This window comes from Danio rerio, chromosome 7, assembly GCF_049306965.1.
Source record: "Danio rerio strain Tuebingen ecotype United States chromosome 7, GRCz12tu, whole genome shotgun sequence".
NCBI lineage: Eukaryota > Metazoa > Chordata > Actinopteri > Cypriniformes > Danionidae > Danio > Danio rerio.
In genome coordinates this window covers 75,304,562-75,332,500 of record NC_133182.1, presented here as the reverse complement: position 1 = coordinate 75,332,500, position 27,939 = coordinate 75,304,562, and the positions used below count along the sequence as shown (strand labels likewise).

The window sequence follows — 27,939 nt, the reverse complement described above, 5'->3', positions numbered from 1 at the left end:
TTGGTAACCAATAATATTTTGGTATTGGTAACTTGTGGGTAACCCTTGACCTAATTTCTGCTCAATCTGAATGTCACAATCTGAATTTCTGGTTTTGAATTTTAGAATATTGAATTTGATGTTCTGAATTTCTTCATCCTGAATATTTGAGACTGTATTTTTACAAACTGGATATCTGCAGTCAATGAATTCAGAAAGCAAAAAATCTGAAGTTTGAAAATGCGTCTATAAAAAATTCAGCCTGGGAAAAATTCAGTGGTCTTGCATTTAAGATATTCAGTAATCATGAATTTCACATTAAGAAATTCAAATTCAAATTAAGAAATTCAAAACTATTTTAACCGCATATAAAAATTCAGATTTAATAAATTACAAAAACACAATTCAGATTGTTTTGGCATATTATTAGCTCCATACACTAGCCTTTAAAGGGCCATGACACCCCCCACTTTCTGTTAAAGTCTACTTCAGAATTTTTTCAAAAGATGCATGATTAATGGGCGTGGAGCTCCGCGAGCATCGGGCAGGAGTAGGCGTGGCCAGCAGGGGAGAAGGGGAGCGAACAACTGTTGATGTCAGTTAGCTCACAAATGGAGACAAACCGTGAGGAGACGCATGAGTTTATAGTTCACAAAATTAAAATGCAAAGAAATAAACAGTAATTTAATGCCCTGCTACATTTGTTATTCGTAATTTCATTTACAGACAACCACAATTTATATCATTATAAAGATAATCGTGTTCATATAATAAACACTATAAATGAGGAACTCTCCCTCAATCCCTGGGTCTGAATCATAGATCTAAATGCAGAATCAGTGGAGCAGGTCTCCTGACCTGTCTATTTTAACCATTAGTCCTGCTGGTAATCTGGAGGATTTAGGCAAACACAGCAGCACGGCGATGTGTCTGAATGTCAACGAACTCCTGATACAAGACAACATCCGCCATTCTCCAATTCTCATGCTGCTCTCCCGACTAAAATGCTTGCATGGCACACACAGCTTTGCTGTATGATCGGCCCTGACAGGATTGTGGGAAAAAACATGCAACAAACCCCGTGGATCATGGAAACAAACACATACGAGCCTTCATAAACGGCTACTGCATGCCCGTGGGTCGGTCTGGCAGGTCTGCGTCTGCCTTGCCTTCGGAAAGCGCGTGCTGTCATGCTCTCATGAATAATTAAGCAGCCGGCTCTTCTCATAGGATAAGGAAACTCCGCTTTGAATAATAATGAGAAACCGGCGCGTCATCATTGCTCTTGCTGTACTGCGCTACGTCGCCGATTTTGATCCCGCCCCAAAAATCATTTTAAACCCTGAAGCTGAAATTAGCTGACAAAAGCTCAAAATTATCCAGATTTCCCCACAATTAAAGCTGACAGGTGCTAACATTGTCTTAACAGATGCTCAACACACACAAATCTGTTAATATATTAAAAAAAAAGTTCTCCAGTGTGTCCTGAACCTTTAAGGTACACATTAAGCTGAATACTAGTATCTCACAAAATAGCTAGAAAAATATTATGCTCTGCCATCACGGTGCAGACTAAAACAGTTAATTATTAGAAATGAGTTATTAAATATATAAAAAAGTCTCTCTTAAGTCTTATTATTTTCATGAATTGATGCATTTCTTTGCTTCTCTCCACAGAGTGAATCCTATTTTTCTAAGGCTGAACTCCTCTAAGAGCAGCGTCTGAAACATGGACGACCCTTTAAAGGTTGACTGATTCCAGCTGACACCTTCATAACTATGCTGCGAGTCACTAGAGGCCTGATGGCCACAGTACCCGCCAACAGCCCTCCCAATTCCCCAGCACAATTCAGGGAATGATCAAACCATCCTGTCTAGGATATACGCATCAAGAGACCTCTTACATACAGGTCAGTAGCAAAAAAAAGCTTTCATTTAATGAATGGCATCAACTCCAAACATGGATTAACGTGTGCCTCTTTATCAGCAGGACGACAGACACCCCAAATCCAATGGCATGGGTCAAGTTCTTCAGGAGGCCGGGTGGCAATCTTGGCAGGTCTTACCAGCCGGGATCTATGCTGTCCTTGGCTCCTACCAAAGGACTGCTAAATGAACCAGGACAGAACAGCTGCTTCCTCAACAGTGCAGTGCAGGTACGTGTTTAACCTGTAAGGTCCAGCCAGTCTACTGGTGAATGAAGGTTCACTGCATGTTTGGTCTTTCCAGCGCAAAATGTTGAATTACTTTAAATTTAACTCGTATCTGACTCCTGTTTCAATATGGCCCTGTTTACACTGTCAGGTCTTGATGCCCAATTCCGATTTGTTGCCTGAATTTTGTCTGTTCGTTTACACGTTCTTTTAATTGTGACCCATATCTAATTCATGTGTTTACACTTGCTTTGCAATTTACGATGTCGCACATGCATAAAGGCGGGTTCTAGCATCTGTGCCACATTAGCCACGATGGAAGAAATTTGTCTTGCTTTTAGCTCTGCGAAGTATGCAAAGTGTAGTATAAGCAGTGAATGGTTTAGTTCAGATTTACCCCCACGCAGTTTATGCAATGGTATGGCCCTGGTGTGTGTGTGCGTGTGCGTGCGTGTGTGCGTGTGCGTGTGCGTGCGTGCGTGCGTGTGTGTGGTTGAAGATGTATCCTTTGCCTGTGTGCGCACTAGTGTTAGAGCAGGGGTTTTCAAAGTGTGAGGCGCGCCTCCCCTGGGGGGCGCCAGAGCATGTCAGGGGAGGCGCGGGAAAAAATATTATATAATAAAAATATAATTAAGTTTAATTATTATATATATTTTTATTATATTTAAACCTTTTAATTAAACAAAGCTAAAAAAAAAGAATACGTCAAAAATAAGAAAACCTTTTTTACCCAGAAGGCCATAGCTGTGAATTCACTTCTGTTTGGCAAGCCCGCCAATACAGGTATACGCCTGCTAAAACAATGGATCGGTTTCTGAGACCCCCCGATTCAAAGCCTTCAAGTTCGGGGCTTAAACCCAAAAGACGACGATATGATGATCCGTATTTGAGTTTAGGATTTACGTGGACAGGACCAGCTGATGAACCACGACCTTTATGTGTGGTTTATCAAGATATTTTGGCTAATGACAGCATGAGACCCGCTAAACTTCAACTGTTTTGACTGGGATGGACTGTTCTTGGATCTGTTCTATTCATATTGAACCATCATCCTAGTTTTAAAAACGTTATATTAAAATACTTATTACTCTGTAAATAATGGCACTTTCATGCAAATGATGACAAAAGTGAGTTAACAGTCTGACATCTGTCTGTGTCTTTATATATATATATATATGTGTGTGTGTGTGTGTGTGTGTGTGTGTGTGTGTGTGTGTGTGTGTGTGTGTGTGTGTGTGTGTGCGCACGCGTGTGTGCGTGCGTGTTTGGGAGGAGGGGGGCGCCAATGGATAAGTTGTGTCAAAAGGGAGGCCCCCTGTCTTAGACTTTGAAAAACCCTGTGTTAGAGTATGGAATAAAATCACATTTCATAAATATTTTGTGCGTAAATAAAATTCACGCATGCGTAATTCTAAAATCTAACAGAGAATAAAGTTGTTCTGTGTAAAGCCCGCAATGTGTGTATTAATAGCGACCATAAGCAAAAGTTACAACACGAAGTTCGCCCAACTTTAAAATAATTTTGAGGCGGAGATGGGAAAGGGCCGTCATCGCAGCTTGCGCTTATGGTTTATATGCTGTCCTCCACCATTCAAAGGAACTTGTTGGTACGAGAGAGATCTCAGGTCTGGTGGGAGCAAATTGTGGCGACTGACCACTTTCCTCCTCTGATGTTGTTTACCGCGTCGGCATCTCCACACACGCTCTTCTTTCTGTCATTAAACCGTTGAGAAGCACCACATTGTCGCAAGTTTAATGATGTACAGAACGGAACGCCTTAATAAATCCGATCTGCCTGTTTACATGACAGTCGCATTGCCACATATCCGATGTATATCTGATTTGTTTCCACATATGAAGGAGGCCTGAAACTCATTTCTGGATATCCGAATGCATGCATGCATTTTTTTCATGTTTACACGGTCATTGAACAGATCTGATCTGTGTCACATATGAGCAAAAAATCGGCATTGGGACACATTTAACTGGCAGTGTAAACGGGGCCTATGAGGTGGTTAGAATATTAATATATATTTATCACGGTTTCACGGTATTGTGGTTACTGCTCTTAAATATATTCTTTTTTAATTATTAGGTAAAAAAACAACACCTTATTCCCCATTGAATACAATCTATTTTATTTTAAGAAACATTTTAAATATTGTGGCGCAGTAAACGTGTCAGGCTAAATAATTCTAAGGGTGCTTTCACACCTGTGAATCGATTCAGTTGTTCCGGAACAGAGATTACAAATGTTACATTTTTGCTCTTTGCTCTTGGAGCGGTTCGCTTTCACACTGCAAAGTTTCTAATCGGACCAAAAGAGCATAAACAAGTCACGTGCGAGTAAACTCTCCTCACATTGGTCAGAGTGTCAGGGTTTTTTTTGCAGCGTCCCGCTCAGCTGTTAGGAGAGGTGGTGGTTTGGTGGTGATTGACAGGGTGCACGCGCGCGATGTGTCTGAGGAGAGATGCGGTGGGGAGGGGTGTGAAGGGTGCGCGATGATGCCTATTTGAGGACCGGGAGGGAGACGCAAGATTACCGAGAGATCATCACTCGTTTGCGGGCATCCGGAGACTCGCGAAACTTCCCGCCATACTCATAATTCTCTCTTCATATAGCTGTAAGCCTATTACATATCCATAAAACACTGTGATATAACCGCGCTCGGATCGGATCGCTTTCTCACTGCAATCGAACCGCTCCAGGGTTCGTTTCAATCGAGCTGAGACCACCTCATTCAAGCGATCTCGGAGCGATTACTTTGGCGCGGAACAGAGCGCGATTGCCCTGTTCACATATGCCAAACGAACCGCGCTAACTGGGCAATCGAGACACGTTCCGAAACAAAAGTGTAGGTGTGAAAGCACTCAAATAAATTATGCTGTCTTAGTTTCAAACACACAGATTTCTTTACAGCTTTAAAAGGCTGATATAAAAGCTGATTTCCTTTGATATAAAGAAAAGCTGCTGCACTATTCAGCGCTATAGCAAGAAGATATGTTGGTGTACAAGCGATTTTTGTTTTTCAGATGTTTGCTAAATCTTGGGCTGACCAGTAGCTTTTAATGCGGAGACACTGTTGCCCTAAAAAACTAAATCAAATAGTCAGAAAACACATGAGTAAAGTGGCACAATGGTAATGCATCTGACTACAGATCAGAAGGTTGCATGTTTGAATCACTTCTAGGTGGCGCGGTGGCTCAGTGGTTAGCATTGTCACCTCACAGAAAGACGGTTGCTGATTCGAGCCCTGGCTGGGCCAGTTGGTGTTTCTGTGAGGAGTTTGCATGTTCTCCTCTCCTCCACAGTCCAAAGACATGGAGACACTGCTTGCTGCAGAGCCACTTGAGCTCCAATGAGGGGGAGCTTGAGCTCTCGCTCCTCCTTCTATAAGCTGTTTTAATGCGTACACCTACCCCGCCCCTAAACCCCCAGTGACATCACTTGTATAAGAAGTGCAGCAAGCAGGAGCTCAGCTCTGCCCAAGTGACTCTGCAGTGAGTACCACTTGGAAACATGTGCAATAGGTGAATTGGGTAAAATAAATTGGCTGTAGTGTATGTGTGTGAATGAGTGTGTGTGGGTGTTTCCCAGTACTGGGTTGCGGCTGGAAGGGCATCCGATGTGTAAAACATGTGCTGGATAAGTTGGCGGTTCATTCTGCTGTGGCGACCCCTGATAAATAAAGGGACTAAGCTAAAGGAAAATGACTGAATGAACATGTATTAAAAAAAGCTTACTTGTACCATAGTAATGGTATAACAGATGAATTCAGCAATTTTAAAATGATGACTTTTCCAAACCTTGGTAAACCTTTAAACCGGTTATCATTCCATGCCTTTTTGAAGCATGACCTCCAAACTCCAATGTCATGTCTTCTCTGTGAGAGTATTTACAGTATCCCATCTCCACCATTCAACACCCAAATGACTGGTGTTTGTCATTTCCCAGTTGGCTCTTACTGGAAGCCAGTTTTCCCCTCTTGGATGACATTATAACTGAGCGTATCTCTGCGTTATCTTGTTCTTGTACTCATCACCATGCAGTGAGGTCAGACTCCGACTAAGTTGTCTGGGGCCTGAGGGAAAGACATTGAGCGAAGAGAAACCTTACAGTGCCAGTCCACACACACACACACACACACACACGTATATACAGATAGATGCACAGCTCTCATCCTCTGTCTCTGCCTAATCTCCCTTAAGCTCTTCTTCCAAGCAAGGACAATGCGTCATATTCCTCTGAGTCTTGTGAACAAAATGATGCCTAGTAAGAAAAGTCAAAAATAATAATAAATAAAACCGTCCTTGGCCATCAGACGCTGTCATTTTGGCATTTAGGGCTGAACGATATATCATTTGAGCATCGGTATCGCAAAGTGCGTATCCCTCACATCGCAGGATTAGACTGTTTATTAAAGATTAAAGGATATTATTTTTATATTATTGTATAAAAGTGGGTGGCATGGTGGCTCAGTGCTTAGCACTGTCGCCTCACAGCAATACGGTCCCTGGTTTGAGTCTCAGCTGGGCTAGTTAGTGTTTTTGTGTGGAGTTTGATTGTTCTCCCCGTGTTGGCATGGGCTTCCTCCAGGTGTTAGGTTTCCCCCACAGTCCAAAGACTTGTGCTGTCTTTGGATGAACTAAAGTGTGTGTGTGTGTGTGTGTGTGTGTGTGTGTGTGTGTGTGTGTGTGTGTGTGTGTGAATGAGTGCATGGGTGTTTCCCAGTTGCAGCTGGAGCGGCATCTGCTGTGTGAAACATATACTAGAATAGTTGGCGGTTCATTCCGCTGTGGTGGCAACCTCTTGATAAATAAGGGACTAAGCCAGGGATCACCAAACTTGTTCCTGGAGGGCCGGTGTGCTGAAAATTTTAGCTCCAACCCTAATCAAACACACCTGAACAACCTTATCAAGGTCCTACTAGGTATTCTTGAAACACCAAGGCAGCTGTGTTGAGGCAAGTTGGACCTAAACCCGGCAAGGCACCGGACCTCCAGGAACGAGATTGGTGACCCCTGGACTAAGCCAAAGAAAAATTAAGATTTAAATTTATTTATTTAACTAACCATTTGCTTATTTAAGCATTTATTTATTTTAGCATTTTTTTATTTATGGATTTATTTATGCATTTATTTATGTATGCATTATTTATGCATTTGTTTTGTTTATTTATTTATTTATTTATGCTTTTATTTATGCATTTATTTATGCATTTATTTGTTTATTTAAGCATTTATTTATTTATCTGTTTATTTATTAATGCATTTATTTATCTATTTATTTTTTATTTAAGCATTTATTTATTTATCTAATTTATGCATTTTATTTATTTATGCATTTGTTTTTAATTTATTTATTTGTTTGTTTATTTCTTCGTTTTTTTCTTTATTTGTTTATTTATGCATTTATTTAAGCAGTTTTTGTTTGTTTGTTTATTTTTTCTATTTATTTATTTATGCATTTATTTGTCATTTGTGTTTGTTTGTTTATCTATTTGTAAATTTTTTGTTTGTTTGTTTGTTCTAGGTGCTTTGGCAGCTGGATATCTTCCGGCGGAGTCTTCGTCAGCTTCCGAACCACCACTGCTTGGGGGACTCCTGCATCTTCTGCGCTTTGAAGGTATTTCTATGAACAAAATTCATAATAAAACAGAACTTTAAAAAAAGAGTTTTAGTGTCAAATGTTGGCTTCATGTTCAAAAGCACTTAATGTCTGTTGTGCAGGGAATATTCTCTCAGTTCCAGCACAGCCGAGAGCGAGCGTTACCCTCAGATAACCTGCGCAACGCCCTGGCAGAAAACTTCAAGGATGAACAGCGCTTTCAGCTGGGCTTCATGGACGACGCTGCTGAGTGCTTTGTAAGTGTGTTTCTGTGGCTTTTTGTCAGACATACTTTTATACTTAAAGATTTAGATCCTAATCAATGCGTGTTTTGCAAGATTTCTCTTTCTGAAAAACATAATTTATTGTTGGACTGTCCTGCTTTTACAGTTTGTAGAAAACTCTTTTATGAAGGGAGCTCAGTTAAAGAGTTTTGACTGAACAGTTTCTGATAATCTGAAAATCCTATTTGATATAACTTGTTTATTTGTTTGCTGTTTTTTGTTTTATTATAATTATATTTTGGTATTTGGTTTGCTAACATGAGATTAAAGGAATAGTTAATTTTATTTATTAGGTCTAAACATTAAAAAAAAAAGTTTGTGCTTATGCATAATTCACTGTAAATTAAATATTTTTTTTAAATCGCAATGATAATAATAATAATAATAATAATAATAATAATAATAATAATAATAATAATAATAATAATAATAATTATTATTATTATTATTATTATTAGAGAAATATAAAATAAAATATAAATGTAACCCATGGGTCATACTTCATCCAACCTAGTCTGAGCTGGGATCAAACTGGCAATTCTGGTTGCTCTAACAAGGACCATGGCCATGACCATGGCCTCTAGCGTCTGTCACTAGAGCACCTTTAGAGGTCAGAGGACTGAGGTTTACTTCCATAGCGCTTAGTTGGCTGGCCACCACCCTAAACCTCACTCCCATTCCGGACAAACCCCCGAAGTTTAACCTACCAGTCCTACTGCACCTAACCCTGTCTGAGCTGGATTTGAACCAGCGATTCTTTGCTTGGGAGTCGGTTGCTCTAACAAGGAAGCTACTATCACTAGAGCACCTTTAGAGGTCAGAGGAGTAAGGTTTAACTGCAAAGCACTTCCCTAGCTGGCCTCTGTTACACTCGGCCCCCTAAACCACATTGCCATCCCAGACGAGCCTCCAAGTGTAACCCACCAGTCCTACTGCACTCAACCTGGTCTGACCTGGGATTGAACCAGCGATTCTTTGCATGGGAGTTGGTTGCTATAACAAGGAGGCTTAAGACCATGGCCTCTAGCGTCTGTCGCGAGAGCACCTTTAGAGGTCAGAGGACTGAGGTTTACCTCCATAGCGCTTCGTTAGCTGGCCACCACCCTGAACTTCACTCCCATCCCGGACGAGCCCCCAAGTATAACCCACCAGTCCTACTGCACCTAACCCTGTCTCAGCTGGGATCGAACCGGCAATTCTTTGCATGGGAGTTGGTTGCTCTAACAAGGAGGCTTAAGACCATGACCAATAGCGTTTACCACTATAGCACCTATAGAGGTCAGAGGAATGACGTTTACCTGCATAGCACTTCGTTACCTGGGGACCCCCCTAAACCTCACTCCCATCCCGGACGAGCCCCCAAGTGTAACCTACCAGCCCTATTGCACTCAACCCGGTCTAATGCTGGGATCGAACAGGCAATTATTTGATTGGCAGTCGATTGCTCTAGCAATAAGGCGTCTATTGCTAGAGTACTTTTAGAGGTCAGAGGAGTGAGGTTTACCTGCAAAGCACTTCGCTAGTTGGCCTCCGTTACATAATAATAAATGCGCATATTTTTCAGACTCAAATCTAATTATATGTGATTTCAGCATGTGATTAAAGCTTGCTTGTTTAATATCTAATATTGCTCATGAACCATACATAGTTGTTTTTTAGCCATGTTTTACTAATGGAAAAAAACAATGTCCAGATTATGCTCTTATGTCTATTGTGAACGTCTTTTTTTCTCTCTGGAAAGCTGAAATAAGCACGTTCAGCCTTGTGCTATGTGCTGGATTTCTCCTACAGCCTCCTAATTGCAGCAAACCTGCTTAGCGCTGGGACCTGTAATCATTTTCTGTTTAGCGCAGCAGGACTGTGAGAGTCAGTCATTACCTCGGTGAAAGTCCATTTACAGAAGCTGCCCTAAACAACACAATCAATGAAAGATCTCTATCAATGCAAGCCTGCAGAGCGCACATACACTCACAACACATTTACAGTCAATGCAGATGCTCGGCTCTGCTTGCTCCTTTTATACTGATCTAAAACTGTGTGATATACCTGGAAAGAGATCTCCGTAAGACTTGCATGTGACCCTGGACCACAAAACCAGCCATAAGTGTCAATTTTTGGAGATTCTGTCTACAATAGGTTGCGTCCTCTGGAAGCTGTGTAAAATAAGCTTTCCGTTGATATATGGTTTTTGCTTTAAGACAATTATTAATTAGGATACAAATATATGACAATCTAGAATCTGAGGGTTTAAATACTGGGGAAACGGCCCTTTAAAGTTTTAAACCAATCACCATTTTAGTCTCAATATAAAAATTGATAATTTAAATGTAAAGTTTGAGTTTTTATACGTAATATAAATATGGAAGTATGCATCAGAAGTGTAATATTGCTGCTGTTAATGTTTATCTTGATAGTACACATTTATTTAGAATTGTTAGGATGAGAAGGTCTTGAATAGGTCTTAATCTTTTTGTACTATTGCAAATTTCCCTGATAATTAAATCCAAAAATGGGTTATAATAATAATAGTAATAATAATAGTAGTTGTTGTTGGTGTTTGTTGTGGTGTTTGTTGTGTTGTTGATAGTGTTGGTGTTGATTTTGGTGTTGCTGTTGTCGTTTTCGGTAGTGATGTTGTTTTTGGGGTGGTGGTGATGTCGTTTTTGGTGGTGATAGTGTTTAATTCTGTTGTTTTTGTGGTGGTGGTGTCGTTTTTGGCGGTGATAGTGTTTAATGCTGTTGTTTTTGGCAGTGGTGGTGGTGTTTGTGGTGTTTTTGTTGATGTTGGTGGTGGTGGTGGTATTGGGGTTGTTGGTGGTGGTGTTTTTGTGTTTGTGGTGTTGTTTGTGGTGCCGATGGTGTTTGTTGCTGATGTTGTTTTTGGCAGTGGTGTTGTAGTTGTTGTTTTTGGTGGTGGAGTTTTTGGTGTTGTTGTTGGTGGTGGTCTTGTTGTTGGTGGTGGTCTTGTTGTTGGTGGTAATGGTTGTTTTTGTGTGTGGTGGTGGTGTTGTTTTTGGTGGTGTTGGTGGTGGTGATGGTGTTTGGTGTTGTTTTTGGTAGTTGTGTTGTTGTTTTTGTTGGTGGTGGTGTTTGTGATGATTTTGGTGTTGTTGTTGTTGGTGGTGGTCTTGTTGTTGGTTGTAGTCGTTGTTGTTGGCGGTGGTGTTTTTGTGTTTGTGGTGTTGTTAGTGGTGCCGATGGTGTTTGGTGCTGATGTTGTTTTTGGCAGTGGTGTTGTAGTTGTTGTTTTTGGTGGTGGAGTTTTTGGTGTTGTTGTTGTTGGTGGTCTTGTTGTTGGTGGTAGTCGTTGTTTTTGTTGGGGTGGTGGTGTCGTTTTTGGTGGTGTTGGTGATGGTGTTTGGTGTTGTTGTTGATTTTGTTTTTGGTGGTTGTGTTGTTGTTTTTGGTGGTGGTGTTTGTGATGATTTGGGTGTTGTTGTTGTTGTTGTTGTTCGTAGTGGTCTTGTTGTTGGTTGTAGTCGTTGTTGGTGGTGGTGGTGTTTTTGTTTTGATGGTGGTCGTGTTGTTGGTGGTGATGGTGTTTGGCGCTGTTGTTGTTGATGTTGTTTTTTACTGTGGTGATGTTGTTTTTGGTGGAGGTGGTGTTGTTTTTGGTGGTGGTGTTGGTGGTCGTGGTCTTGTTAGTGGTGGTGGTGTTTTTGGTGTTGTTGGTGGTGGTAGTGGTTATTTTCATTTATTGAATTCATTGTTTTTTGTTATTTTTATCAGTAGTGGTAGTATTTGTTGTTGTTGTTGTTGTTGTTGTTGTTGTTGTTGTTGTTGTTATTATTAATGCTGCTGTGGTTGTACTAGTTTATAAGACCTATTGCAAGTTACAGTACTTGAAATAAAATATACAAAAACCTAAGCCAACTTCAAAAATAATTTTCATGTAGCTTAAATTAAATAAATGTAATAAATAAATAAATGAAATTATTTAATAAAAAATAATAATTACATTATTTTAAAAATAATAATACTATATACGCATGCTGGAAAAAAAAAAAAAGATTTTTCTTTTGAAAAGGCTAATCGCTGTGGTCTTGTTGGTGTGACGTACTCAAGTTTCTCAGGTTTGAAAGGGTGTATTTAAGCAGATAATAGGCTTGGGAAAAAATGACTGAAGCTTAGAGTGCATTCAGCTAATGCCAAGACATCATTGCACCAGCCCGAACAAATCCACTGTGTTGACATCTGCCAATACAAGAAATGATTGTTTTCATTTCTCTTCATCTTCGTTCTCTTTAACACATTTAATGAATTGAATGCATCTAAAATAGCATTCATGTAGTATGTAAAATTGCACCAGACAAAGAAATTATTTTATTTAGTTAATTATTTTAAATTAAATGTTTGCAAGTGTCTGTAAGTACTCATGAAAATGTTTGTTTAAATACATTTTACTAATATTTTTGATTATAGCATATTTATTGATTTGATTTTGTTAGTTTTATTTACTTATGAAATGTAATGTGCTTATAATTGGAGGCTTAATTTAATAAATCATCAGCTTCTTTTTCTTTTGGAGTATGTAAGTTGCTCAAAGTAACAGCAGGCTTTGTTTGTGTTATTTACACATGTATGCACTTTTATATGCTTAGAGATTTTAATTTAATAACACATCTGCAGCTTTTTTTTCTTGTCTTTTATAGTATCTAATTAAGTGTAAAATTGCTCAAACACTGCAGACTTTGTTTTATGTAATTTTAAATGCATCTATTCAGATGATTAATTTAATAACTCATCTGCAGCTAGTTTTTTCTTGTCTCTCTGAGTAGGTTATGAAATGCTAAGTGAGAAATTGCTCCTAAGCTGTAGACGATGTGTGCTTTTGCTTTATTTACTCATTCATTTATTATGTAATTTATATGCTTCTAATTGGAAGATTAATTTAATAACTAATGTGCAAACAGTTTTTCTTGTCGTATGTTGTGAAATACTAAGTAGATAATTGCTGAAAGGAGTTTTAGACTGTTTTTGTTCTAATAATTTATGTATTTTTGAAGTAATTTTATCTGCTTTTGTCTGTAAGAGTAATGTAATAACTCATCTGCAGACCGTTCTTTAGAGTATGTTATGAAATAATTTGTTTAAAAGGACTCAAACAGCAGGCTTTTATTTTTTCGTTTATTTGTTTGCTTCTGGTGGTTTCGTTTCCATTTTGTTCTGCGGCTTGTCTTTAAAATGTTTTGCTCTGGAATGTGATACAAGATTTATAAAAGTGACATATAACAAAGAAAGGGCTAAGGGAATCAAGTTCTAATTCTCCTTTTTATGCTACTGTTATGAACTTAAAAAGTTTTAATGTATGCAAATAATGCAACTGTATGAGTTGATAATGTGTTGATAATTATTAATTAATTAAAATTATGGTCACTCTGATTAAAAATAGCTCTGAATTCTGGCTTATTTGCTGTTTTATCTTGAAAATATAACATAATAGAACAAATTTATATATATATATATATATATATATATATATATATATATATATATATATATATATATATATATATATATATATATATATATATATAATTATTGTTACTTATATCATTATTATTATTTATATTTATTTGTTTATTTTTTATTTGTTTTTTATTTATTGGTATTTATTTTTATTTATTTTTTATTTATACATTTACTTATGCATTTATTTTTGTTTGTATTTTTTATTCATATTTTATGTTTATTTTATTTTTCAAAATGTTAACTGTATTTCTATATTTATTTATGTTTATTTATATTTATTAGTATTTATTTATCTTTATAATTATATATTTATTTTTTATTAATTTATTGGTATTTATTTATTCATATATTTATATTTATTTATTTATTATTTGAATTTATTTATTTAGATTTTAGATTTTTATTTGTTTTTATTTATTTATTGTAAAGTAAATATGTACTAATATTTTTATTTTATCTGGCTTATTTGCTGTTTTCACTGTCATGATGAGCACTGTCCCTGTTGAAATAAAATAACTGAAAATAAATGACAAACTTTTTTTGCGTGTATATTTTTTTTACAGGAGAACATTCTAGAAAGGATTCACCTGCACATTGCGCCTGATGCTGAAACTGACGCCTGCACGTCCAAGTCCTGCATTACTCATCAGAAGTTTGCTATGACACAATATGAACAGGTAATGCAGCTCTTTTTAATTTTCCACACACGTGCACATGCAACACACACACATACGCACACACACGCACAGATGCTCCTCATGTGAGTGATGGAGCATTGATTGCTTTGGAGTGACAGTGGTTTTCAATCAGTCGGGTACAGTGGTGAATTACTGATTTACTCACAGTGAATACTAATTTAGACTGTCCTTCTGCATACAGAGGAAACACTGTCTTTACGACAATATTATAATGCTGTTAGCACTTTAACATGGTGCGCTTGTGTTTATTATGTTGTATAAATGCTTAGTCTAAAGACAGATGTTATGTTGAGTAATAACTATTTAAAAGTCTGTGGGTCCATATGCATGTTTATTTTATATTTATTTTTGATTATTTATTTATTTGTATTTATAATTCATTAATTATTTGAATTTATCATTTATTTATAATTAATGTATTTATTGTTAGGATTATTTATTTATTTATTTTTATCTTTTTATTTATTTATAATTTATTTATTTTTAATTGTTATTTTATTCTTATTTTAATATATATTTTTGTTTAATTTCTAATTTATTTATAATTAATTAATTAATATACTTTTTTGTTTATTTTAGTTTATTTATTCATTCATTTTAATAATTTATTTACTTAATTTTATTTATGTATTTTAACTATTTTTATTTTTATTTATTTACATATATTTTAATTGTATTTTAAAAAAAAAGATTTATAATTTAGCAAGGATGTTAAATGTGATCCTTAAAGACATATAAATGTTTCATATTTGTATATTTCAAATTAAAGCGTCATTAAATATTTATTTACTATTTTTGTTTGTTTCTAGTTTCTAGTTTGCTGGTTAATTATTGTTTTGTTGCTTGTTTTGTCATGTGTATTATGTAATGCCTCATAATACATTATAAAAAATTACATATGAAATTCGTATTCTTTAACAGTTCACTAAATTCTTTTAATTCTTTAGTGTTTAACGTTGATACTGATGTTTTTTGATCACCAAATGGGCATATTAGAATGCATATTAATTATACACCCAAACCATAAAATAGCTTGGAAAATTATTTACAATTATAAAATAAGACACTGAAGGCATGCATCGTTACAAAAGATTTTTGTTTCATCTATGTATGCGTGTATGTGTATTTATATATTTTCATATATATATATATATATATATATATATATATATGTATATATTTATATATATATATATATTTTATTTTATTTATTTATTTTTTTTTTATAGATTTACATATATTTTTATTTATTTTTTTGATCGAATTCTGTTAAATATGGTGATTTTGATCTAAAAAGGTAGGTAGCACATATGTTTTTAACGTTAATATTATTTATTTTATTATTATCATTTATTATTATTATCAATTATTATTATTATTATTTAGCTCTAATTTGGTTTAATTATTTAAGAAGAATGATGATAAAAAATTCTGACTTTCCTAACAGGAATAGATGACATTTGAACATTTATTAAGATAGAAAACAGCATTATTTTAAAATGTATTTTGCCAGTGGTACCAAATAACTACCATATAGGCACTAACAACCAAAACTGTGTCCCATACATTAACGTACTTCATAGAAATCCTAGATATGTCTTCTGTATTTCTATTGCATAATACTTTAACCCATTTTAAGGCATTGTGTGTAAATGAGAGATCCTGCCAAATAAAGCAATGCCAGATTTGCTGTTTCGACACCAGAAAGGATTCATTTTTGTTTTGCCCCTAAAAGGAATGCTTGAATTGGTTCCACCCTCAGGTTATTCACAGTGCGTGTGTGTTGAGACGTCTCTTACATCACTTACTGTGGTGAAATTAAATCTTTACATCATATTGCAGTCATCATGTGTGATGTATGACTCTCTCTGTGTTTGTGTGTGCGTTCAGTCAGTGTGCAGGAGCTGTGGTGCGTCGTCTGATCCGCTTCCCTTCACTGAGCTGGTGCACTATGTGTCCACCACTGCCCTCTGGTAAGTCCATCCAGCCAATGTACAAGTGAAGACAAACTTATTACCCCTGCTGTGTAAAGAAGAGAAGATTAAAGAGCTCCTATTTTACCTATCTTGATTATTTCCTATTTTTTGTTAAGATTCAGGAAAACAACACAATGTCAATTAATTAATAATGTTGTTGTTATAATTGTTTTACTAATGGTGTTGCTCTTTCTCTGTGCTCCAGCCAACAGGTGTTAGACAGGAGAGATGAACGCTTGCGTCCAGAGACCTTTGGGGAGCTGCTTCAAGCCGCCAGCACCATTGGAGATCTGCGCAACTGTCCGGTGGGTGGATTAATCGTGAGGAAATAACAAACTCTTTTAGCTATAAGAAATAAAATATAGTGAATATAAACATCACAAATAAAATTTAGTATATAAAATATAATATCACCAGAAGCTAGCTCTCTGCACCTCTCACATGGTCGCCCACTGAAGATAAGCAGGGCTGCACCTGGTCAGTATCTGGGTGGAGACCACATGGGAAAGCCAGGTTGCTGCTGGAAGTGGTTTTAGTGAGACCAGCAGAGGGCGCTCAGCCTGCAGTTTGTATGAGTCCTAACTAGGGTTGTAACAATATACCGGTATGACGGTTTACCACGATTTGAACGTGCACGATTATCATACCATGAACAATTGCATATCAACGGTTTTAACCCTTAAAGACCGAGACAGCCGCCCGCGGCTAAAAATAAGTATTGCTCTTAAATGTTTAATAACTTTTGATCCGCTGATCCGATTCATACAATTCAAAGATTGGCATAAAGAAGAGAGTCTCAGCTTTCCAGTGCTGTATCACATAACATTCGCGGACTTTCAGAGGCTCCGGAATCAGTGCGGTTACGTCATCAACATTTGACAACGCTGATTTGACAAAGAAACGCTCGTCACTGTGTCTCCGGACAAATCAGACATGATACATTGATGCATTGTCCCTCCTCCATGCCCAGATTGGTTCAAACTCGCTATATCACAACCAATAAGCATAGGTTTCGCTTTTGTTTGTGGACCAAGCTTTTTGAACAACACGGAATGAGAGATAGGCATACATTTATGCGCGGCTAAATAAAACGCAAAAAAAAAAAAAGTTTTGCATGAAATAATTCTCATACTAAGTACTTTTGCATGCACAGCAGCACAGAAACATGACAAAACAGTGACACAGCAAAGACGAACTGCTGCTCTTGCTGTTTTCAAAAGACGCAAATGAAGGTGCAGCTGTTTGTCTGCATTGCATACAACCACATCCAAATCCATATCCACAGACAACCATATCCATGCTGGCACATAAAACCTAAGGATGTTCCATATTGAATCTAGTTTCGTTATGTAACTATTTATAGTATAGTAAATATTTATATCTATTTTTTACTGAGGATTTGCACCATGTTTATTTGGACTTTATTTGGACTTTGACACATTATTTATTATTTTCTTATTTTTTTATTTGTTCATTGTAAGTGGTGTTGTTTATAGTAACTAAAATATATTATTTGGAAAAAGTCAAATTTGCTTCACTGTTCTATTATTTTGTAACATTTGTAACATACCGTATACCGCGAAACCGTCAAACCGTGGTATTGTTTTAGACGATTATCATACCGTAAAAAATTCATACCGTTACAACCCTAGTCCTAACACCTCAATATAGTGAAGGGGACTCCTATACTGCGTTTTTTGGGTGAGATGTTAAACTGAGCTCCCGACTCTTTGTGGTCATTAAAAATCCCAGGAAGAAAAGGAGTAGGGGTTTCACCCCCAGCATGCTGGCCAAATCTGCCTACTGTGCATCATGGCCTCCTAACCATCCCTATATAGGCATCGGACGTTAACCGGTTTCGAGGTTTACCGTGGTTTGGAAGAGTCAAGGTATTAATACCGCAAAAATATTTGGTTATACCGTTTCTAAGGTATATGTAGAGGGTTTTTGAAGTGTTTTTATTTACGTCTTGTAGGGAAATCTGTGTATTTGAAGCTGATGAAGATACTAGAAGTGGATGGTTTATTTTATTTATGTAGCCTGACATGTCTTCCAAAATATCCTAAACGTTTCCTAAAATGTAATATGTTGTGTTAAATGGGGAAAAAAGGTTATTTTTTTACTAAGATGTTGAAAAATAAATTATTTAATTAAATAATTAAATAAATCAGCAGTAAACACATTACCAGGATACCGTGAAACCGCGATATTTAGGGGAGAGCAGGGCACAAAGTAACAATTTTTGGTTTTGGTCAAATAATAAACAAAATATTGGGGTAAGACAAACCATTTGTTTTTTTAGCAACAGAACACAAGCCTCTCCTACACATGAGCACTGAAAGTATGACATATGGTGTCTGTGCAGTGTTGCTAAAAGTGCCAGGAGTATAAATGTTACCATTTACCCCACCTGCGGGGCAAGTTGTAACAGACAGAGGGTTAGTTGTAACCTGGGCTTGACAATAACTTTTTTGATCACCAGCCACTATAGCTAGTAGATTTCCAATATTACTAGCCACTCGCCATTTTCACTAGCCACACTTTTTTTGTTGGGAAAATATATTTTATATGCATAAATTTTGACTTTGACATGCTAAAATGCCTTGATTTAGATGTTATGTTATGTCCACATGCCTGCCCTGTCTAAAAGTCTCAGATCACCAGTTAATCTCCCATTAAAGCAATATTACTGTAGAAAATATTAATAAAGGTAAACAACGTAAACCATAATAAAAAATATAACTGTAAGCAAAAGAAAGCAGGGGAAACGTAGTGAAAGGATGATCACACGGTTAATATAAGCCTGTTAATAATCTATTTAAATAATAATTAAAATTAAAGCAGTGACCGCTGCTGCTTACAAAGAATATGGGATTTTAAAAAAATATTTTGAGCTCTTGATTGCAGCAGGACTGTGGGTGCACGAGCATCGCTCTCTGTCCATTCTATTTCAAAGGGAACTGATCGCACCAGTTGCGTTTCCTCTAGGCACGGTTGCTTTCGCCCAAGTAAACGGGAGCGTGCATGCTTTTTAACAGTCGCGCGCATCACATCACCTGTGCGCGCGAGTGATCATCGGTATTTACCTGCTTTCTTTTGCTTGCACTAAGTTATTTTTGTCAGTCGTGCTGCTTCTCGATTCTAAGATCACATTTGCACGAATATTGGGCCATGCTATTTGTCGAACCTGCGGTCTAAGAAACCTACAATTTTAAAAATGACTTCCAACCAGCAAAAGTGGCTAGTGGAGGTGTCTGTCTAACCTGCCAGAGCTGAAATCTACCCGCATTTGCCGGGTTGGCGGGTGTTAATGTAAAGCCCTGGTTGTAACACATGCTTAAAAAGGCAGATTACACACAATTAATTTAAATTTAGTTTACTTTAAACAGTAGCTATATTGTCTCAGTACCTAACTCAATTATTTTTTTATTCTACACAGCAGATGTAGACACATTCACACATATACTTACAGATGAACACACACACACACACACACACACTCCTCTAATCTATTGTTCTGCAAGTGTAACACCTCTGAAACCTGAGACCGGAATGTTCTTCTCGTGTATCAACACATTCTGCATTTTTAAACAGGCAAAGTAGGAGGAAGTAACATCCTACTACAGTCTCTCTGGTAAAACAACACTGCACACAGATATTTATCTTGCTCAGTCAAGAAGAGTCTTTTGGTCAGAACAAAAGGGTTTTTGAGGAACTTTTTTGGGTGTAACAACAAGAGTAGGGTTTAGTGTTCATCAAGAGTAGAAATAAAATGCTTGTATATTATATTATAAATGACAATTATATTAGGATTAATTTAATAGTATTTTTTTTTATACCATTCATCTAGGTCAGGGGTGTCCAAACTCGGTCCGTGAGGGTCGGTGTCCTGCAGATTTGAGTTCCAACTTGCTTCAACACACCTGCAAGGGCATTTCTAGAAAACTTAGTAAAGGCTCGTGCACACGGAGACGTTTTTTGCTTGCGTTTTCCGTCAACGTATAACGCCTCGTGACTATATAGAGGGCAAAACGCCAGGCGCAAAACCATCATTTAAAAAAGAACGCCTGTTTTATTTTATTTGACGTGCCGCATTAAAACCTTCTGCACCAATCAGGTTGGCGCTTGTGTTCACGTGCACGGAGCTGCTGAAGTTACAGTAAACAGCACTTGGAGGCGCTCAAGCGCAAAACTGTCAATGCGAGCGCACATTGAAGAAGATGCCCAGAGGTGATATGAACTTGAAGCTGCTGATTGCACTGCTGAACAAAAATCATTTCTTCACTGCTAGAGCTGGAGCTGCTATTTGATAGTGATGGTGAAATGAAGCTTTCTGAACCAGTGAAGCAATCGACTCAATTGTATCGGAAAAAGGTTCGTTACTCGAAGCTTTCTAAATCAGAGCTCGACGAAGACCTCTTCTGGTTAAAGTGTGGGAAAGCACTGTGTTGCATATTGTCAAATGTTCACAACCGATCAACTCATTCATGTAGTAATACAACAACAGTAATATAAACACATTACTCAATTACTGTAGTCTTTACTGTAGTAAAATCCAAGGAATTCAAAAGTATTAACATATATTATATTCCAACTAATCCTTCACTCACCAACTCGCTCCAAGCGGGAGTCCAACTAGCGGTTCTTGCATGGGAGGCGAATGCTCTAGGACAGTGGTTCTCAAACTTTTTTCATCAAGTACCACCTTAGCAAAAAATTGTCTCTCCAAGTACCACCAAAATGAGCAGTATTGAAATACAGCAGCGTAGTAGGCCCAGTAAAGCAGCTACAGCTCTGCACAGTTAAAAAACCTGGCAGATTACCTCAGAAATATAGCCTATATATAATATATGGCATATTATATACATCATTTTTAATAAATTTTGAATTATTTGTAGCATGTACATGAGATATTTCATTCCTCCATGTACCACTAGAAGGAAGCCCGCGTACCACTTGTGGTACACGTACCACAGTTTGAGAACCAAGGAGGAGGCTATGAGAGTGACGCTTCAGGCTGTACTCCCCAGCTGGCCTCCATTAAACACTATACTATGATATGCAGTGTTTTTTTTTAAATAGTTGTAAAAATTACGCTAATACACTTTAGTATGGTTCAAAACCTATTTACTCTAAATTACTTTTATATTTTAGTTTAATTACTGGTGTGTGTGTCCAGTGCAGTGCTTTGAAACAGTAGAAATGTATGTAATCGGCGCCTAATATCTCGCTATACACTTTACTAACCCATGAGGGTGTTTAAACCTTTGAATCAAAATTCTAAGCAGTCACGTGGGTATAGGCAAAAATGAAACTTCGGATGTTACTGATCACGTGATGATGGCAAAACGAATCAAGCTCAGTTACACTGCTTCACTGCGAGATGTATTGTTTTTTTGATACAAGCTTCGAAGCCTCGACGCACAACGTCAAATCACTACTATGTGAACCATCTATGCTTATTCGAGTCACCAGTAACTTTAACAACAAGCGTGTGAACTTCTTCTCCTCTTCTCTGTTACAAGCGGGTGTCGGAAGCTTAAAGTTGTGTAGCGTCAACATCAAGGAGTGATTTTTGCATACTCTTCTGCTTGACGCCAGTGAAAATCGCTTGGGTTTGAATGCGGAAAAATGTCTCGTAAATCACTGGCGATAAACATACGAAATGTGTCTTGGTGTGTAGGAGCCTTAAGAGCTTGATTAGCTCGTCCAGATGTGTCTGATTGGGGTTGGAACTAATCTTTGCAGGACACCGGCCCTCCAGGACCGAGTTTGGACACCACTGATCTAGGTTAATCCAAATGTAGAATTGTTGGGAAAGTTTTCTCTTTAATAGTTTGAAATTATTTTAGCAATTTACACTTTTGTACAAATAAGTGTACGCATCTAAAAAAAACCTATTAGAAATTGTATTAGTAGTGGATATCGTAATACTGTTGTTGTAGTGGTAGCTGTAGTAATAACTGTAACTCTCTTCACAACAACACAGACACAGGTTGTTTCTTTAGAACGGGCGTTTATTTAAAGTCGTCCATAATGTGCTTTGCGGCTGTTGCCGTGACGCCGTGAGAACTGTATTAGTAAATGAACACAGTATAAACGTATAAGAAATTATACAAACTACGATTATCTAATACATTATTAAGCAAAACAAATACCTCGTTGGTCGCTTGTCATGAAAAGAGGGTCCTTGGATTAATAAAGTCTTCTTCACTGTCCTTTGACTTATGACAGCAGCAACTTTATGATTCTTAAACTTTACACAGCACTGACATGCGTCTGATCGTCGTCAGTCCATCCGGGGATCCATAATCAAATAACTCACATTACACGTCATTTCCTCAAAGTGACATGTTTCCATAATAAATGTCTTAAACTACAACATATGAAATAATAACACATATAAACCTTTCAACACATTTACATTTATAAATACACCTCAGCTAAATTAATACAAAATATTATGACCTTAAATTACTAAAGGATGAAATATGAAACCAATATGTAAAATAAATATGCGATTATGCAAAAATGCTTAATAACAGCACTTACAATAACGATAATTATAGTTTTATCAAGTTAATTCAATGTCAAATTAAACCTTTCTGTGTGGAAATTTGTGACGCGAAAAATAAAATAAATATTTTAACATCTACAGCTGGTAAAATAAGTATTGAACACGTCACCATTTTTCATATTTCTAAAGGTGCCTTTCACGTGAAAGTTTCCCCAGATGTTAGTAACAACCAAAGAAACCCATAAATGCAAAGAAAACAAATCGAATTTGTTTTTTTTAAATTGGGTTATGCATAATAAAATGAAATGACACAGGGAAAAAAGTATTGAATACATGAAGAAAGGGAGGTGTCATGGAAAGCCCAGACAGCAGTTGAAATCTCTCAGTGGTTCTTCAGCAACCCTCTGCCCTTCGTTATGTTAAATGAATATCAGCTGCTTCAGTCTAACATCTACATAAGCTGGAGGATGAAGATGACACCAGGGTGGGCATTTCAGCAAGACCAAAAACACAGCCAAGGAAACTCTCAAATGCTTTCCGATAAAGAAAATCAAGCTGTAGAATGGCCCAGCCAAGCCCCTGACTTGACTCCAATAGAAAATACAAAATAAAGATTTGATAGACGAGGCCCACAGAATCATTAAGATTTTCACACTCTGTTAAGTCTGTGAAAAACTCACACCTGAGCAATTCATGTGACTTCATTCTCCACATGAGAGGTGAATTGAACACCTCACCAACACGTCATTTCTGTAGTCCTTGTCATTGCATTGTGTTTGCACATAACTCATTCAGATTTTGTTTTGTTTTATTTTTTTGTTTGTATTGTTTGGGTTTTTACCAAAATCTGGTTCAGTTCCACGTCAACACCTGCTTTAAAAATATTATTCACAAGAAAAAACATGACGTTCAATACTTATTTCCCCCAGTGTATTTTAGTTTTTAATTCATATTAAAAGTATAGTGTGCCTGACTATTAGCACTATTAGCAAGAATTAAATAACAAGACAAACAAAAGTTTTGTCTTTGTAATATATATATATATATATATATATATATATATATATATATATATATATATATATATATGATACAACAGTTCTGTCTGGTTCTTGACTCTGATTGGCTGATAGCCGTGCGATGTTTTGCCAGTAACATCACACAAAGGCCTCTTCACCCTTCACTTTTGCAACAAGCAAAGACGCCACAGTTTAACAAATATTACTGTTGTTAGACAACAAAATGTGCTTTTAAGGCTTTTTTAGTCGAGAATGTAGTTGTTCAGGTTGCAACTATGCAGTTTATTTGTAAGAATAGTGCGTATTTTAAAATATTCACAATTTCTGAGAGCTCGTCGGCAGCCAAAGACGGTTGACGTTGTCTATCCACAAGATTGCGCCAGAACTGCATAGTAAGCCCTTGCTCAGTGTGTTCTCTTGAGCGCAAATAAAAAGCTGAAAAACGGAAGCCTCAAGATTTTTAAAGTGGACCGGATAGTCAATAAGAAGCTGCGAATAGGAAGCTGGATTCAGCCTTGTCCCTCCTTATCGCAAACACAACAGCAGTCTGGTGAGAAATCTCTGTAGACGGATGGCATTTCATGTCACATTCAGCCTTATATTCTTAAAATGTGAGCAAAGTTTGCTGTCATCACCTTAAGGAGGTCACACACCAGAAGCGCCGCTTCACATTACGCTATAGAGAATCACTCAAATACTAGCTCTAAAGTGACGTTGGTGAATTAGTAACGGCTTCTGCTGTTCTGACTGAATGAATGGCGGAAGAAAGTAGTTCCTAATACAAAAGGGTTTTAGTCTCTCTGTGTTTGATTTTCTTTTTATGTACAATATTGGGCCGTCGACCTGTTGTATAAACGCAATATCACACGAGTAGCAGTGTGCTATGGCTGTATACCAGCACTGGTGGGGCGCTAAGGCTTGGCCTGCAGCCTCATGCCAACGCACGCCTCCCACCAGTGCTGATATACAGCCATAGCACACTGCTACTCGTGTGAAATTGCTCATATATACATATATATAAAATATGTGCGTTTTTTTTTTTTTTCAAACCATGAAATTAGCTAGGCTCAAGGACTGGTGTTAAAACAAAGCATTTAATAGATTTATGTCTGTCCCCTCATTAGAGTAACTGTGGTCAGAGAATCAAGATCCGGCGTGTGCTGATGAACTCTCCAGAAATCGTGACCATTGGGTTTGTGTGGGACTCGGAGCAGTCCGACCTCACTGAAGAAGTCATCCGATCTCTCGGACCACACCTCAACCTCTCAGGGGTAAGAATAACACTCAACCCGCATGTTTCATTACAGTAGAGCTACACCGATGACCTGAACTAGCAAAATTGCAAAAACAACGCTGGGAAGAACATTTGTGCTCATGCAGAAGGAAAAAAAAAATTGACTTTTTATGTATTTATTTATTTATTTATTTATTTATTTGTTTGTTTGTTTGTTTGTTTATTTATTTATTTATTTATTTATTTATTTATTTATTTATTTATTTATTTATTTTTATTGAAGCAAGCAAGTTGAATTACCAAAACCAATAACCACACAGATAATTCATAATAATTCAAGTGGAATCATGTAAACCCCATTCAGTGAATCGTTTACTAGAGACTCATTCTGAATGGATCATTAGAATCAGTTAGTTGTTTGCTGGAGACTTACTCTGAATGGATCATGTTGAATCAGTGGCTTGTTTACCAAAAGACTCACTTTAAATGAACCATTTTCAATCACTGAGTTGTTTACTAAGAATCAATCTGAATGGATCATTATGAATCAGTGAGTTGTTTACTAAATTCTCACTTTGAATTGATCATTCGAATCAGTGAGTCGTTAACTGAAGACTCAGTCTGAGTGGATGATTTTAAATCGGTGAGTTGTTTACCCGGAGACGCCCTCTGAAGAGATCATGTGTAATCAGTGAGTTGTTTATGGCTCACTCTGAACTAATAATTTGAATCAGTGAATTGTTTACTCAGAGATTGACTCTGAATGCATCATTTTGAATCAGTGAATTGTTAACTTGTGAACTGACGTCACTCCAGTTAACTAACAATAAAATCAGCTTTCATGAATTAATTCAAATAAATAAAATTAAATAATTAGTTAGATTGTTAGTTAATTAAAACAAATATATAGACAATAAATGAATAAATATCTAAATAAATAGTTTGATAGATAGCTAAATAAATAGATAAACTAATAAATAAATAGTTTGATAGCTAAATAAATAAATAAATAAATAAATAAATAAATAAATAGTTAGTAAGCAAGCAAGCAAGCAGGTAAGCAAGTAAAATGCATACAGCTGCAGAAACAGTGGCTGCCTGGTGGAAAAAAAATATCTGAAACATGGTTTATACTCCCACACATCGCTGCTAATGAAGGCCGGGACACCAGATGACCTTCTACCGCAGTGGCTTTCTGGCCATCAAGCGTGGGCTATGATGCAGTTACACAACCTCAGTCTTATGAAGAGGATAAACTCCTGCTTTATTTCATGCATATGGTTTAAGGCACCACCATAAACCGGCTTCAATGACACCAGCAGCAGATGTGCAACACATAAATAAATAAATAACTGAAAAAGAACAACCCATCATGACATCAGACGCTTTTTATAGCCATTTAATCTGGATGGAGGTTTCCAGTAATTTTATATTTTATATAATAGTCAGGAATAAGATGCTTTATAATGTAGTTCCCCTTAAAGATTCAATCTTCAACGATATTTAAATGTCCAGAGTTGATTAGTAGATTCGTAAATTCAGGTCATCTGGTTTTCAAAGGATGAAATATGGTCTGTAATCTTCTCAACATCTATAATGTGTTTTTTTTTTTTACTGCAAAGGAAATAATGCATGGTAATATAATGTATGCTTTTAGCAGTGGTGGACAGTAAGTATTTTTACTTTACTACTGCACTAAAGAACATAATTTAAGCACGTGTGCTTTATCAGAGCATAATTATTTTAGGAAAGCTTTGTTTTTTCGTACTTTATTACATTCAAAAACTAGAATATTGTACTTTTTTTACTAACTGTAGCGGAGGAAAAAGTGACTTTAAAATTGAGAAATTGGAGTGGATTTATTTATTTTTTAATTTTTATTTTTTAATGAATTTATTTTTATTTATTTTAATTAACTGATTAACTAACAATTTACTTATTTATTTGTTATTTTATTCATTTTATTTAACTAACAATATAACTAATTAATTTTTATTTTATTTATTTGTTAATGAATATTTATATTTGTTTATGTTAATTAACTGATTAACAATTTATTTATTTATGTATTTTAATTAAACTAATTATTATTTATTTATTTATTAATGCATTGATTTTATAATTGTTTATTTTAATCAATTAACTATTTATTTATTGTCTTATTTATTTATTGTTTATTTATTCAAATTAACAATCTAATTAATTTATTGTTTTTTATTAACTAGTTTATTTATGCATGTCTAATTATTTTAATTAACTAACTATTTATTAATTATTTATTTTTTTATTTTTTATTTATCATCTATTTTATTTAATAATAATTATTTTAATTAACTAATTAACTATTTATTTATTATTTTTAATTTATATATGTTTAATTTAGTTTAGTTAACTAGTTAACTATTTTTTATTTATTATCTATTTATTTATTTACTGTGATTAGAAGGTCATCAGGCATCTGAGAGCCTTCATTAGCAGTGTATGTTGGAGTATAAAGCCGACTTGTTTTTTTTTTTTTCTACGAGATGGCCTCCATTTCTGCAACTGTATGCATTTTCCTTTGGTAAAATGCAGAGGTGAGCTCGAAAGTGGTGTTATTTTTGTAAAGTCATCCAATTGCAACATGCAGCGAATTTAAATAGGCAGGAAATTCCCACTGGATTTCTGGAATATCAGTTAATTTTAAAAGGTCTTCCAGAAATTAAAAGTCAGGCAATATTTATTTATTTATTTATTTATTTATTTATTTATTTATTTGTTTGTTTGTTTGTTTGTTTGTTTGTTTGTTTGTTTGTTTAAATTAACAAATCAACTAACTATTTTAAAAATCATTTACTTTTATTTATTTATTTGAATTAACTATCTAACTTTATTTATTTATTATTTTAAATAACTTAACTATCTAATTATTTTTTGTGTATATATTTATTTTAATTGCCTAATTAACTATGTATCTATTTATTTATTTATTTTAATTAACAAATTAACTATCTAATTAT

General features: G+C 36.0%; 1 protein-coding gene across 4 annotated transcripts in view; it reads left to right on the top strand.

The window, feature by feature from the left end:
* usp53a (ubiquitin specific peptidase 53a) overlaps positions 1–27,939 on the top strand; it is a 94,697-nt gene that overhangs the window by 21,245 nt on the left and 45,513 nt on the right. For 2 of the 4 annotated variants that reach the window (XM_073907557.1, XM_073907555.1), the window contains 8 exons: positions 1,657–1,889; positions 1,970–2,135; positions 7,666–7,758; positions 7,863–7,997; positions 14,060–14,173; positions 16,085–16,167; positions 16,376–16,475; positions 24,831–24,977. In XM_073907557.1, the coding sequence (XP_073763658.1) occupies positions 1,992–2,135; positions 7,666–7,758; positions 7,863–7,997; positions 14,060–14,173; positions 16,085–16,167; positions 16,376–16,475; positions 24,831–24,977 (816 nt within the window). In that variant the 5' untranslated portion in view covers positions 1,657–1,889; positions 1,970–1,991. Of the gene's footprint in view, positions 1–1,656; positions 1,890–1,966; positions 2,136–7,665; positions 7,759–7,862; positions 7,998–14,059; positions 14,174–16,084; positions 16,168–16,375; positions 16,476–24,830; positions 24,978–27,939 lie in introns of all 4 variants that reach the window. The other 2 variants (XM_073907556.1, XM_073907554.1) reach the window with 1 other exon arrangement.